The 14,874-nt window shown below is 42.9% G+C and overlaps 2 protein-coding genes across 3 annotated transcripts in view; one reads left to right on the top strand and one right to left on the bottom strand.

The window, feature by feature from the left end:
• Window positions 1-661: 661 nt before the first annotated feature.
• On the bottom strand, window positions 662-9,240 carry smyd4 (SET and MYND domain containing 4). The gene is made up of 10 exons (XM_030438391.1): window positions 9,009-9,240; window positions 8,633-8,777; window positions 7,703-7,792; window positions 5,957-6,929; window positions 5,107-5,358; window positions 4,736-4,938; window positions 4,504-4,651; window positions 4,282-4,398; window positions 1,739-1,862; window positions 662-864 (listed from the first exon to the last, which is right to left on the bottom strand). The coding sequence occupies exons 1-10, from the start codon at window positions 9,143-9,145 to the stop codon at window positions 741-743; spliced, it is 2,313 nt and encodes a 770-aa protein (XP_030294251.1). The 5' UTR covers window positions 9,146-9,240; the 3' UTR covers window positions 662-740.
• Window positions 9,241-9,499: 259 nt separating this feature from the next.
• Window positions 9,500-14,874, top strand: part of LOC115594354 (replication protein A 70 kDa DNA-binding subunit-like) — a 48,327-nt gene continuing 42,952 nt past the window's right edge. For both annotated transcript variants that reach the window (XM_030438392.1, XM_030438393.1), the window contains exons 1-6: window positions 9,500-9,638; window positions 10,177-10,224; window positions 10,417-10,495; window positions 10,953-11,061; window positions 11,218-11,309; window positions 11,402-11,509. In XM_030438392.1, coding sequence (XP_030294252.1) covers window positions 9,606-9,638; window positions 10,177-10,224; window positions 10,417-10,495; window positions 10,953-11,061; window positions 11,218-11,309; window positions 11,402-11,509 — 469 coding nt within the window. In that variant the 5' untranslated portion in view covers window positions 9,500-9,605. The remainder of the gene's footprint in view (window positions 9,639-10,176; window positions 10,225-10,416; window positions 10,496-10,952; window positions 11,062-11,217; window positions 11,310-11,401; window positions 11,510-14,874) is intronic.

Genomic DNA, 14,874 nt, shown 5'->3' with positions numbered 1-14,874 from the left:
GGCACGAGAGAAATGATATCTCATCAATATTTACGCAGAAGGCAAATTGATTATGAGTTCAAAGAGGGGAAAATATGCCATAATAGACCCATAAATACTACAATAATATAAGTTGAGGGTATAAAGGTCTTAATAGGACACGGCGTGGCTACTGTAGGTTCAAGAGTCAGAGCTACATCCTGCTTTCCGGCCATCCAAGCATGAAATTGAATTTGTCAGTGGATAACTGCTGCCACCTAAAGGTCAGAGGGCTACCTGTGAGTGTGTGTGTGTGTGTGTGTGCGCAGTATAGTCAAGGGTATCTGCAGATTGCTTAACTTGCTGGAGTGTAAATTAAATCTTGAGCACAATCATGAAAAACACACAAATTTACTTGAGTCTTGTTCAGAGGAGTGCACGCAACCTGGAAACACCTGATGGATAAGTTGCCTCACAGTTGTAAGACCGCCGCCGGTGCATGAAATTGAAATTATTGATGGATGCATTCTGACACCAGGAGGTCAGAGAGCCCCAATCAGCTGCGTGTAAACCCGACGCCATTTGGCAGCTGTGCAGACTGGCAAGTCGCCGCTGCAGCTTATATAGTCTGCTGTATATCATTATAAAGTACCTGGACGTATACACACAAGTGCTTATATAAACGGGACTTCAAGCTGAAGCATTTAGGAAAATGTAAAGATTTTAATGAGTTTTCAGCGTTCAAAACTGTGACTTATATCATGAAAGATTTACGCTCTTGACTACCCTCGCAGACAGCTCTCCATGGCTTGCAGCTCCTGTAATTCATGAGATCGAGGGCCACAGTGAAGGCAGAGGAGCCGTCTGACCTTGGGGATGACGGAGAGGGCCGGGCCTCGGGCACCCCTTGGAGAAGGAGAAGGAGACAGTTTGGGGTTCAGTATCTCGAGGACACTTGGTGTGATATGTAGACCAGAGGAATCGAACCAGCGACCTTCAGATAACAAGACGCAGGCTGTACCCCCTGAGCCACAGCCGCCCCTTATAGATCATCACTATCAGTAGTTTAAAACTAGTTGAAAGTACATGTGTGTACCATTTACAATAAAGTAAACTAAAGTACCACCTGAAGTAATGTTGAATTTGTTTTTAGTACACTCAAGTTGGACTTAAAGGGATATTCCGGTGTAAATTTAATCCATGGTCTGAAACTGTGTTAGACTCCCTCTCGAGAGATCAAGTTAGCAGTTTTATCAACCTCAGAAACGACCGCACGACAACAATACACTGCAGTAAATGGTTAGGGGGCGGAGGTTAGATGCCCTGGACTATGTGCTGAGACCCTATTTGTACTGTTGCTTAAGTTTGGTGCTGTTCTGAGCATTATTTGTGGCTTTTTGGTGGCGGTTTATATTTGGATCCATTTACTGCAGTGTATTGTTGTCGTGCGGTCGTTTCTGAGGTTGATAAAACTCCGTAAATTAGCGGCCTGCTAACTTGATCTCTCGAGAGGGAGTCTAACACAGTTTCACGGTGATTTAGACCATGGATTAAACTTACACCGGAATATCCCTTAAATGACATTTATTTCACTTTAAATACACTTTAAATTAAGCACGAAAATGTAAAGTACACTTGCAATAAGTTTTATATACCTGCAATATATTTTTCATACATTAACATATTTCATTTTTCACAAGGGGACTTTGTAATTATTCAAATTGGTCTTAGTTGTGCATTTAAAACATAATTCTCCTCGCTGTCTGTGTGACTCACTCACCCATTGAAGTGTAGCTGAGCTAATTTGAAGAGCTGATGACCCAGTTCAACGCTGTCGTCTCCGTACTGCGAGCCGATGGCTGCCGTGCTTCGCTCCAGATGGGAGGCGGCGTTTTTCCAGTCACCTGCAGGAAGAAACAAAACGTTCACGAGGACTGATGAATCTTAAGTGTGTAAAACTACTGCTCACGACCAAACAGAGCTATCCATCAGAATGATTAATAAGACGCCCGTTTGGTTTTTTGTTTTTTCAGGCCTCAGCTTTGTATCTACAATTAACCACGATACTATGAAGCATTTTAGCTAATTATCACAACAACATGTGGCCTGTCATCACGGTGGCTGCTCAGGAGCTGTTCCTGAAGTGTCAGGACGGTTAGTTCTGACCTAAAAATAAGCCTCCCGCTGCCAGATTGTTGCCAGGGCTACATTCTCTCATGTCTGCTGAGAGGCACACGACGTTACTGCTGCTGCTTGATACTGTTTGTACATGTGTGTTACAGTTTATGACTTTTACTGAGAATCCACTGGTAATAATGGAACTATAGAAGGCTAATCTGTCCTTCCTTAACCCTGTAATATTTCCTCTGCTGTGAGAGTATTTTAAGCTGTGATATGTTGTTGGAAAAAAATGATTCTCAACCTTCCAGGACGTTAACATTAACATGCTCAACTCAGCAGAGATATTATTGATAAAAGTTTACTGAGTTTTTTGTTTGTTTGTTTGTTTCTGTCTTGAACAAAAGCTGAATATTGCAGTGAAATTGAAAGTGTTTTGTTGTCAATATGATGAAACTAAGTTTATTTAATTGTAAATTTAATGACATCCTAATATCAGCATTTACATTTTAGGGCATTTAGAAGACACTTCTGTCCAAAGCGACACACAGTAATTCACACAGTTTGGGGTTCAGTATCTGACTGAGGTTTAGTTCAACATGCTTGAACAGGGGAATTGAACCAGCGACCTTCTGATAACAAGATGCTGGTTCTACCCCTGAGCCACAGCAGCCCCTCCACATCATTTTGGACACTTTTGAATGTTTTGTAATGAGAATACAGTCACTGCTCAGATAAATCCATGTCGATATAATGATTCAACAAAGCCAAGTGTAATCAGTGTAACAGCTGTGGACATGTGCCATTGAAGAACCATGAAGAGAATCCATTGCTACCAATAAAGTTCTACACACAGCCTCAGTTAGCTTCACTAACTGCACTGTATATCATTTTTTCTTATCGTAATTTTCTAGTATTTCTCTTTATTCATCTGGATGTGTAATTAAAAATGGCTTAGACTTCACTTCAATGGAGACAAATCTATGCAGATTGACTTCCCTGCTGCTTAACCAATTAGCCATTTCTCAAGCAAAGATAGCAAACATCTGCTGGTTCCAGCTCCTTGAATGTAAAGACTTGCTGCTTTTCTTTGTCGTGTCTGACAGTGAAGGAAGAGTCTTTGGGTTTTTGGACTGTTGGTTGGACAGAAGAAGAAATCTAAAGACGTCACTTTGGGCTCTGGGAAATCACGATTTTGGGCATTTTGTTTATTTGATTCATACAAATGAGTAAGGGATAATGCCCGACGAGGTGTCCATAAACAGAAGTTAATGGACGACGCGGAGGCCTAAGAACGTGGAGGACGGTTGCCTCCGCGAAGTCCATTAACTCCTGTTTATGGACACCTCGTCGGGCATTATCCCGCTTATACTATGGTCACTTGCCAAAGAAAAGAAATTCGGACCATTAATTTACATTTTCATGCGTTTTACAATCAAAATACGAAGTTTTTCACAAGCCATAACTTAGTTTCCCTGGTAACGCCTGAGGGTTTGACTAATACCTGGAACAATTATTACTCTCCCGTAAGATTCTTATGCAACGGAAACGTTGTTCACTCCTCCAGCAAATAGGACGGATCCTAGATACAACTTGGCAACGGGAGATATTCTACTCCGCTCAGCGATGAGCCAGAAAGCTAACGCTATGCTAGCAAGATTCAAAGTCAATAACACTGCGTACGTTTGACAGACAGTAAATATAATTTGACAGTATGCTAGCTAACACGATTAGCTAACTATCCAGTCATGTCATTGTCCCCAAATCAATAGCAAGATTTTCACGAACAAATGACCGGCCGTGTGTAACGTTACTGTGGCCGCAGCCTGAAGTAGAGAGTTGAACAGCTAACGGGACGTGAGATTATTCGCGTATCAGTAAAGTTAGAGTGGAAATGAACTTTCTGCAGCTTGTGTGTTACAGTCGCCACCCTGTGGTGTTCAGAGGATAAGACACTGAAGGACTGACGGACTGCACTCAGTGCTGGAAATAAAGTATTCAGATTTGATACGCCAGCTAGCGCTGGAACTACTTAGTAGGTGTCCATATATCAGGGGTTAATGGACACCCTGCAGCCAATCAGAATCGAGTATTCCCCAGACCATGGTATAAATGAAAATAATGGTTAGTTGCAGTCATTAAATCTATCTAAACTGATGGTAAGAACACCACATGAAGCCCCTGTTCATGCATTGTTATTCTCACCCATTGTAGCGTATGCTCTGGCTGTAGCATCCTCCAGCTCCCCCTGCAGCGGATGTGTCTCTGCGAGGATCAGTCCGGACTGACGCTGGGTCCTTCTCAACAGCCTCAGAGCCTCGTCTGAGGACGGGCAGAGCAGAAGAAGAGCAGGGACATGTAACAAAATCAACAAATGACACACACAATGATTCATTACTGTATGCGCAGACTGTATTACAAAACCACCTGGCCTCTCTCGCTCCAGGAGCTCCACAGCCTTCTCCAGGTCGACCCTGATCTCCTGCAGCCTGGTGTTTACTTCCGCTGAAGACGTGCGGTGACCACAGGATGACTGCGAACAGAGAAATCCTACTCCTCCGTCCCCACTGCTTTTCTGGAAATCATATAACGGGTCTCAACAGCAGTAGTAGGGTAAATCTAGACAGATTCAATTATATATTACAAGATGAAAGCCTACTATGAGAGATCCTTTGCACTTGCTACACAGCAGACTTGACTCGTGTGGGCTTCCTCCAGCACCCGTCCTCTGCTGCCTGCCCTCTGCGCCCTCCTCCTCCTCCTGCTGCTGCAGAGAGCAGGCCTCACACTGACACAGGAAGTAGTACTGTTCCCGCAGGAGACGCCGGCGCTCTCGGGTCGCAATCCTACTGCTGTGGGGACCTGAGAGAGCGACGAGAGGGCACGGCAGCACAAGGCACAGATCACAAGATGGAAAGTAAGTGAACAACACTGCACTTCTGTGGAGAATGCAATAAAAATGTTGATGCGCACTCCTGCATCTTATCTTTTAGCATCCTAACAGTCCCTGCGGCCTCACTGGACTCTTACCATAGCAGTGCAGGATCTCTTGTCCAGGAGCGATGACTTTGGCTGCTCTGACAGTCACAGTGACTCCGCAGGCTGTGCTTCTGTCCCCAGCTACACTCCCACCGAGCTCCGCAGACACATCTGAACCGGCTCCGGTGCTGAACGCCAGGCTGGTGTTTGGACAACAGGAGTGATTCAGAAGACTGAGAGTTGGGAATAAAGCTGTAGCAATGCGGATTTCCTTGCTGGATTGCACTGGTAGGTTTGCTGCCCCTGTGAGAGGCAAGAAACAAATAAAGCAAAGGTCATTCGTACCTGAAGATGCAGTTATTACAAAAAGCATAAATTCTGCTATAGTGGATTGTTCAAAGGGTAACCATGGATACAGTTACAAGTCCTTCAGATAGGCATTGAGCTTCTCAAATGTTCATGTTTGGGGTATTTTGAAGTTTTCTACGATGGAAAGCTAAATAACTTCACATTTTGGACTCTTAATCAGACACAACGAGTTATTTAAATATGTCAGCTTAACTCTGGGGCCTTGAGAAAAAAACCCAAAACAAACTATTTTCATAAATTTAATATACCAAACAAATGGAGGCAAAAAAATAAATAAATATTGAGTAATGAATTATAATTTTTTTAAGGTAACTTGCTGACGTAACTACAGAAACAATAGTTTCCCCTTTTAATTTTATTCTCATTCATTTACTTTGATCAGTAAAATATTCTCATCAGGACAAGAAATATGACTTTTACGTGTGGAATCATCTTTTTCCTACTGATTCACTGATATTCTGCACTGATGCAACACTCAAGATTAAACTGTGACAGAACTTGAGGCGAGGTGTGAAATCTATACGAGAGTCACCTATATCCTGCAGCGTGATGATCGCCTGGGCGTTACACCGCAGCTGCAGGAAGTGCCTCAGAACTGCACTTCCCAGCAGCCACAGCTCCGAGCTCCGATCTGCTCCCTCCTCCTCCGGTGATTGGCTGTTTGCCTCCGAGGGTCTGCCGAGGTCCCGGGATAAAAGTGTAGGTTCGGCCTCGCTGAGCTTTAGGTAGAGCGTTGCTATGGTAACCGCACACAGGAAACGCATAGCAGGGCTGTGGTGGTTCAGGTGGTGCAGCAGGTGGAACACACTCCGGTACGAATCACCGTAGTGTGCAGAATGACATGGATCAGAATCACCGGACTGTCCGTCAAGCTTTGTGGACTCGTCTCTGATTGGATCCCTGGCACTTTGGATGTTTTTTAACCCCGCCTTTAAGCTCACCCTCAGTGCGAGCTGCGACATCACACCCATCACCATCAGATCTGCTCCCAGCGGACACTCCCAGCGGTGATGTTCCTCCCAGGCATCTCGCCGACAGGAAGTTGAGCAGTATCGGCTGTAACTGCAGCCCTCACATGGCACAGCACACAGTGTTTCAGTCAGACACCTGTGACAGCGCCTGTGCTCCACCCCGAACACCACCCCTCTCTCTGTGTTCTGCCTTCCCCCCATCCCTGTCACCTCCCCCATCCCTGGAATAAGGACAAAGCTGTATGGCCTGTCGCTGAGGATCACCTCTCCAGCTGCTACTCTCTCTGCAGCCACCAGGTGTCGACCTTTCTCCACGCTGAAGCCGACAGCAGCTTGAGGACAGATCCCAAATGTGAGAGGGCCCTCACTCTGTGGACCTCTCTGACTCGGTGAGGCAGGATTGTGACGATCCTCTTTTGCATTTTGATCGACAGAGAGGTGCTTGAGGCACTGTGAGCGGCGGTCCTCTAGTTTGTGTGAAAGATGAGCGGGATAGCCGTTTTTCAGAGCTCTGTCGATGTCATCAAGGGACGCCTGAAGAGAAACAGAAACAGTGTGGGCTACTACAGAATCCAAGATTTGGAGCACGACTTTTAATAACTTTTTTGAGTCAGCGTTTTAGCTTTAAAGGGGAAGTTCACCCAAAACATTTAAATTCAGTCATCAAACCCATGTAGCTGGAAAATGAGGTGAAGTTCTGTTCTGAACCGTATGGCATATCAGCAGTAGCATCATTTCTGCTCCATCTATACTTCAAAAGGCCGTTCAATAGCTGACTATCATGTGCATTGCTGATTTCATCTTCATGTTTTGGCCTCGCACAAGCAGTAACGACGGCACATAAAAGACTCTGAAATGTGTCTGAATTGTGTTATTAAAGTTAAAGAAATAAAATATTGAACCAAGGTCAAGTCAATTAGCCAATAATGAGATTAAACCCATCTATCTTTAATAGTCTCTGTTATATTACCTGGGAAAGGTTCCTGTAGTGAAAGTCATATATTACCCAAGTGGCTGAGTGAAGGACGCACTTTAATGTCACTGATACATCTGAGACAGTCACATTAAGTCAGTAAATCCTGTGAGATCATTCCGAAATCAACTTTTTGTCTGTGCTCTCACAAATCATCTGCTCTTTGTGTGGACTGAACAGCGTGGTATTGTTTCCATGCAGTGCAAGGTCCCGCTCACAATGACACGATCTGAGATGCAGAACTGGTTTTAACAGGTTTTTTTTTTTATTTTTTATGATACCTCAAGTACGACAAGACCTCATTATATGATCGTTGAAAATGGAGCCAACTCACCTGGTAGAGCTGCAGATGGTAGAGCGCAGCAGAGCGGTTGGCATAGCACAGAGACAGCTGCTCCGAACTGAGGGGAGCCAAACACACACCCTGTCATGACAGGAGACAAAGAAGCTGGATGTTGGTACATTTGAATAAGGACTGGGGGGGGATATTACTAAGAAATCTTTAAATTACTGTTGAAAAATCAGCCATCTTCTTCTGATCTCAATAAACTAGAACAGATACATAAACACACTAGGGCTGGGTATCACCAGGTACCTCGCGATACGATACTATCACGATATTTTGCCCACGATAACGATAATATCGCGATACAGCGATTCTGCGATAATCGATATATTGCAAGGAATTTCATCCACGATACATCACGATATCTGTGTCACTGAAGAAATTCAGAATTTATTGACTGCACTGAATCCATTTCACAGGAATTACAAAACATTGTCAATCAATTTCACATGAATGACAGCCAAGTAAACAAAGAGTATATTGCACAGTGTCTCTTCTTAACACACACACTGACTACAACTATCATTAAATATCTATATGTGTGGGTTTCAGAGCTACTTAAACCATTTTTTAAAATTTATTTGGTTGTATACCTATGTTTGAATAAAGATAAAGCTGTCCTCCGAAGAGGGGTGGTGGTGGTGGGCCAAAAAAATAAAAAACAAAAAAATAAAAATATATATATATTTTTTTTTTTACATTTTTAAATATCGATATTTGGCACCAGTGTATCGATAACGTACCTAAAGACGAAATATCGCGATATATCGTAGTATCGATATTTTGGCACACCCCTAAAACACACACATCATAAGAATGAAAGAGGGGCATTGATTTGAGTGGAATGGTGGGTTTTAACATTCATTTTTTCTATTTTATGGCTCATATGGAGAAAAGTGAATGTGATTTCCACTCCACCTGTGAGTAGTGCAGAGCAGCTGCAGTGTAGTCTCTGATCTTGAAGCTCGAGTTCCCTCTCTCCCTGCATTTGGCTGCTGGCTGTGTGTCCTTCTGTACTGAGTTCCCTGCAGAGATTGACTGCACAAAGTCCAGATCGTCTTGGCTGTGAAACAAAAATGGAGAACATTACCAGCAACTGCACTCAGTCACTCTTAATGTTACCGAGCCGCAGGGAAACGGAGGTGTTTAATGTTCATAGTCACGTACAAGTTCAGTGGAAACCTATGTTGACTTTTGGCACGTAAATACAAGCGTTGTGGTCCAATAAAAATGAATATATGTCCTCTATGTGGGCTACTAATAAACTGTGTACTCTACTAGAGTAGCTACTCACGTTGTCAGAGTTAAGGAGTATTTAAAGACATCATCTATCTCAAGCAGGGATGTGAAATGCTCCTTTATATCGGGGTCGAGTGAGGTCCATTTCTGTGCAACGTGATCTTGCCACTGGACACTCGGAAGATCCATCATGAACTACAACATGTCCACATGGGCAGCGGAGATCATTTGGGGTTTGTTTTGAGTCCGTGTCACGTCAGCTACATCCTCAGTTAAGCTAGCGGGGACCAAAAGGAAGTTTCCGACTGCGACATTCAAAATAAAAGATGAACCATTAATGTTCAAGGGAAATCGAAGATTTTAGGTTATTTTCTTCTTCACTCATACCTAAATCGATAGTAATTAGACTTTTAAGTTGTTAATTTCGATACATGTATACTTGCTGTCATTGTTACAACACCCCGACCGACTATACTATTTTATTTTGAAGTAATTGATGTACCACATCCTGTGTAGTTCGTGTTTTTGACATACTTACAAAAATCACGTTCGTCGCTCTTCTCTCGCGATACGTTTCACACCTCCAACTTGACAGGAACGTCTGACAAAAGCTGAAGTCTACTGGCTGTGAGAAGCCCTGTAAACAGGAAACATGAGTGTAAAACTCTCCCAGGGGGCAGTTGAAGTAAGCCTAAATATTAATATAACAGAATTATTATGTTATTTGTCTTGACTCGATGTCTCGAGGCTGGCACTTAAGCAATGTAGCACCAACAGCTGCAGCTGCTAGCAATGTAAGCTAACGAGATTTAATGTCAGCTGTCAGCAGTGCCACTGACAAATCAAATACTTTGCTGTTGTTGTTGTTGTTGTTGTTTTAACCGTCCAGTAGTGAATTTATGTGGTTAAATAAACTCTGCTTACTTAATTTACTCACATTACGACGCACTACAAGGCATATTTACGTGGTGCGGACTGAAGTCTCACCTTTTGGCCAGTTTCTCCAAACGTGTGCGGTCTGTTGAGTTGATTGAAACAACAGGACAGCCCCGTCCTGTTTATCCACTCATGCTTACCTGCTTGTGGCGAAATAAAATAATTGCCACTTCATTTATCTCTAATTGATGTTAGGCTGTACCTTTTCATTAGCAGCATGTTAATGTGATGGGACAGGATGGGGACAGGCGGTAGATAATAACAAGTCCATGTTTGTTAATGTCCAGGCCCTGTGCAGAGGCTTGGAGGTGAGAGATTCTGTGATGCAGCTGCTGGTAAGTGCTTTAAGGAGTCCACAACAAATCCTGCTATGTTGTACTTGAAGCTCCATCTTGGAAGTGTCTGATAAAACCCTTGTCTATTGTGTAACAATTTCTGTCTTACCTCTTACCTGGATTTTCCACATTCTTTACTTGCTTGGTACCTGGTTGTTTTGCTTATAATCCATCCTGCCCTCTGTTTGTCAGAACATACGTCAGATCCCCAGTGCTGCTGGTCCACCCAGGTACCGGCTCATGATGAGCGACGGCCAGCACTCTTGGTCGTGTGAGTATCTTAAAGCAGACTGTGGGTTCAGTTTGCTGAGGTACATGTGGGGTCCTGTTGACAAACAAACATGTTGAATCCGACAAAGCTCCTTTTTTAATCTTTAACCATCCATATGCGTTTCTTTTGTTTTTATTGTCTTTTAAATGCTTTTTTTTGTATCTGTAACTATTTATTTGGTTATTTTTTTGTTTTGTTTTCTTGTCTTTTAAGTGCAACATAGCATTTTCATAATGTGTTATATCTAAGATATTTCTGTTGTGCTGTAAAGCACCTTTAATTGCCTTGTTCCTAATCGGTGGTATTTAGATAAATATTATAATGTAGAACAGTTGCGCTGAAGGAACATTTCTGCTCAGAAGATAGTCAGCGAAAAATCTGTTGAATTTTTTACCAGATGTACATGACTCAGTGTGTGTGTGTGTGTGTGTGTGTGTGTGTGTGTGTGTGTGTGTAGCCTTCCTGCTGGCCACACAGCTAAACCACCTGCCCGAAGACAACCTCCTGGTACCTAATTGTGTGTGTAAGGTGAAGAAGACGGTCACCAACACATTGTCAGATGGCAGGTTTGTGTTTTCATTTTCATGTCCCCCCTATCCTCTCTCTCCTTTCTATTTGATTGCTATATGAAACCCCCTTTGGCCTTATTTTTTACCTTCTCCTCCTCCTTCTTCTTCTTCTTCTTCTTCTTCTTCTTCCATCTTCTTCTTCCTGTGTGTCAGGACTGTGGTGATTGTGATGGACATGGACGTACTGCAATCGGCTGACGAAATTGGAGGGAAGATTGGAAATCCCACTCCATATGATAAAGACGGTATGGTTGTTTTAAATTGTGTTCACAGAGTTAAAAAACAGTAATAAACAGCTTCCACAGCTCTCCCTTATGGTGTTTGTTCAACTTTTCAGGTAAGACGTCATCCCAACAGGATACGGAGACTGAAGTCTCAACTTCCTTTGTCCCACCTTCTCCTCCATCTGCTGCAGCACCTGGACCCTCCTATTCCAACAACAGCAGTGAGTTTCATGTCAAAACTTTTAAATAGTTATTTTGTCTTCTCAGTCATTACAAATGGATGCCGTTACAATTATAACAGCTATGATGATGATAAGCGCGCCGTTTTGTTTTTCTCCCGATTTGCTGCAGGTGTCAATTATTTTCATTATCCATTTATCTGCAATTATTGATGGATCCTTCAGCCATAAGATGTCAAAAAATTATGAAAAATTGCCACCACAATTTTCCAGTGCCCAAAGTGATGTCCTCAGACTGCTTCTCCAGTTCAGTAATTTGTTTCATCCAACGAGCAGCTAATCGTTACATTTAAGAAGCTGCAACCAGCAAATCTTTATCACTTGCGCTTGAAAAATACGGATGAATGGATTATCAGTTGGCAACTGATTTTATTTTGATCAGCCACTGACTAGTCGATTCACTGCAGCTCTCGTCCTGATGCATTCCGTTTTTGTCAGTCAGAAGAAATCCAGCAGAGTTTTATTGCTTGGTGGTTCTTGTTTATCAGCTGCTTGCCTGGCAGAAGTAGCTCTTATTTTTATTGACTTCACATTCACAGCAGCAGTAACTGAAGACAAATTGATCAGTGCTGAGCTGCATCGTACTCTAGCCGAGTTTTTCCAACCGGAGCCGCGGAGCAGCAGGTCTCCACTTGTTTTCTAAACAGTTTCTACAGCCAACAAAATGACTTTATGACTTTAACTTGTATTTCTCAAGCACATGCTTATTGATCATTGCTCAGACATCCTCCATGGAGTGTATGTGTATGCTTTCCATGTACAAGTGTGTGGCATGAGGCTGATGCAGGTTTGATACAATGCAGACAGAGGCAGTGGTTGGTGCAGTCAGATTTAAACTGCTTGCACATATGGAGTATTGCTGGTCGTGCAGAGTATATGTATGTTAGCTTTTCCAAGCTACTGCATGTAAGGTGAGTTTAAATCATTTTAAAATCAACGAAACAATTCACCCTCGAGTGCATGGATATTACATGTCAAATAGATTCATGCTACTTATTTGCGGAGCAGATTACAACAATTAAGTACCTCACTGGTTTAAACGAGTTCTAATTTCTTCATTTAGCAGAGTTAGATGTCCTGAGCAGCAGGTCGTTGCCTAACAACAATACAGTACACAGATCTATCAACTAGTTAACTATTTATTCCGCAGTTATGCAGTCGCGGCTATTGAAATCTGTTATTGGAGGATCAAACCACATTTTGTCAGGGAAGCGAGCAGGGATCGTTTTCACGTACTAACTTATTCAACCTTTGTGAAATATGAGCTTCTCAGCGAGATGATGAGTTATGTCTTTACTTTAAGGTCAACAACGCATTATATTAGTTGTTTACACCCGGCCATTATCAGGTCTGTCGCACTGTGGTGAGCACTGAGTTTTGAAATGAGTTGGATATTTATTGCAGAGGAATTTAATACTCTGTCAGACCTGCGTTTGACCAACAGAGGGAGCCATGTACCCTTTGAGAGAAGGCTCCTCACTGGTTTTTCTCCTCAGCACTGTTGTTCCGCAGCCATGATTTGGGACCAGCAGAGTCTTTGTTGTTTGTTTTTCTCAGTCTTATTCACCATACCACACTTAAACCAGCACTACAGACTGAAAGATAAATCCTGGTTTTCCTCCCTTTTGATATTCACAGCACTTCAAAGGCTGTAGTGTGAGCGTGGGTTAAGAACTAGATGAAACAGGATCGCACGGCGCAGGGGTGGTTTTCAACCAGTCGAAGGTACCCGCAGGAAGTGCCAAATTAACGGCAGTTCCTTTAGTACAATTGTCCCATTTTCACATTCACATCACACCGTGCGCTTTTTAATATATTTAGTGCTCTGCTATAAAAGCAGGAAACGTATCTTGTTGCCCGCCGGCCACTGCGGCTGATGGGAGTCTATAACTTTCACCTTTCACTGTTTTACTACCAACCAAATATTTATAAGAGACCAGGGCCTCCAAATGATGGTTGGTTTTCTGCCAAAAAGGCTGATGCCATGAATCATGCCTCAAGTAGCCTGTGTTTTATTGGATCATCTTTTATTAGCTTAGCCTTTGTTTCACTCAGTTGTTTTATTCCACCAACTGCTCTCAGCGCTGACATTGATTTGTGTTATGTGGCAGAAACATACCAATAGTCCTCCTCAGTGGAGGATGTAACCATGTGGGTGGATAATGAGTGCTTGGTATATATTGTGTGTTTGTGTGTGTGTAGGTGTGTGTGTGTGTGTGTGTGTGTGTGTGTGTGTGTGTTGTGACTGAGGGAGCTTGTGTGGGCCGATGGCTCCTCCAGTTCATGGCTTCATGAATATTGCGTTGTGGACTGAATCCCCTCGTAGCGATGCACAGACGGAGGGAGAGGGGGAAAGTCAACTAATTTGACTCAGACAAGATGAGGCGCCGCATTAAGTAGTTCATCAGACTCTTTCCTCGTTGTCTTTTTTAAAATCATGTTACCTCAGAGATCCCGCCTGATGGAGAAAACCTGCCGCTCTGTTTAATCGTCCTGTTGATAAAATGGTCAAGCATCTTCCTTTTTAGAGCCAAAAACAAGCTTTGTGCAGCAAGTTAACAAGTATTTTCTCCCACTGAACGGGGCCAAGTGTTTGATTACTTTCCATTATTTTTGCAAATTGCGTTTTCAGTAAGCCGATACATTTGCGTGCATTCACAAGATTGCCAAATGCCAAAAGTTAAGTGTTTCCAATGAGGTGTGGCCGATGTAATGTGGAGGGAGGTTGCTGTTTTATTAGAGGGTCTGGGTTCAAGCATCTGGCAGTCCTTGAGAAACACACTGAATCCCCCGGTGCTTCCATTTGGCTAATGTGACTCCTCGCCTCCCTCACTTGCATTATTTCCTTCTGTCGCAGCTCCTCCAGTCGGGATGAGAGCGAGGGGACATCCTCACGTACTCCAAGGTCATTAAAACTAAACTAAGACATAAAACTTGGTAGGAAAAACATTTTAGTCGACTGGAATAAAGGCAGATTAACTGACACAATGTTTTATACTTACTAAAGTGAATAACAGTTACAAAATAAAAGAAATGTCTTTAGTTTTAGTTATTGTCAATTTGGTCAAATCTGTCAATACAACCAGCGTGAAGAGGCATTGGAGTATAAGTTTATTGAGACTGGGCAGTGTACAATGTGTTGTGTTTGTGCTCTGATATCTCTTCTGAACTTCTACCATCTTAATTTACTGTAAATGCAGACCGGATATCTCCTTTTGTACTTTTGAAGGCAGGTCAGTTTTAAGTATGTCAGGGTGTAGTTTCATACAGTCTGCTGGAGTAGTGGAACGAGAAGGAGCTGCTGAATGAGGAGTGGAAGGCGACAGGCAGCACACCTCCACCTTCTC

Source organism: Sparus aurata, chromosome 13, assembly GCF_900880675.1.
Source record: "Sparus aurata chromosome 13, fSpaAur1.1, whole genome shotgun sequence".
Lineage (NCBI taxonomy): Eukaryota > Metazoa > Chordata > Actinopteri > Spariformes > Sparidae > Sparus > Sparus aurata.
Note: the sequence above shows the minus strand (reverse complement) of the source record. Positions and strands in the feature narration are given on the sequence as shown.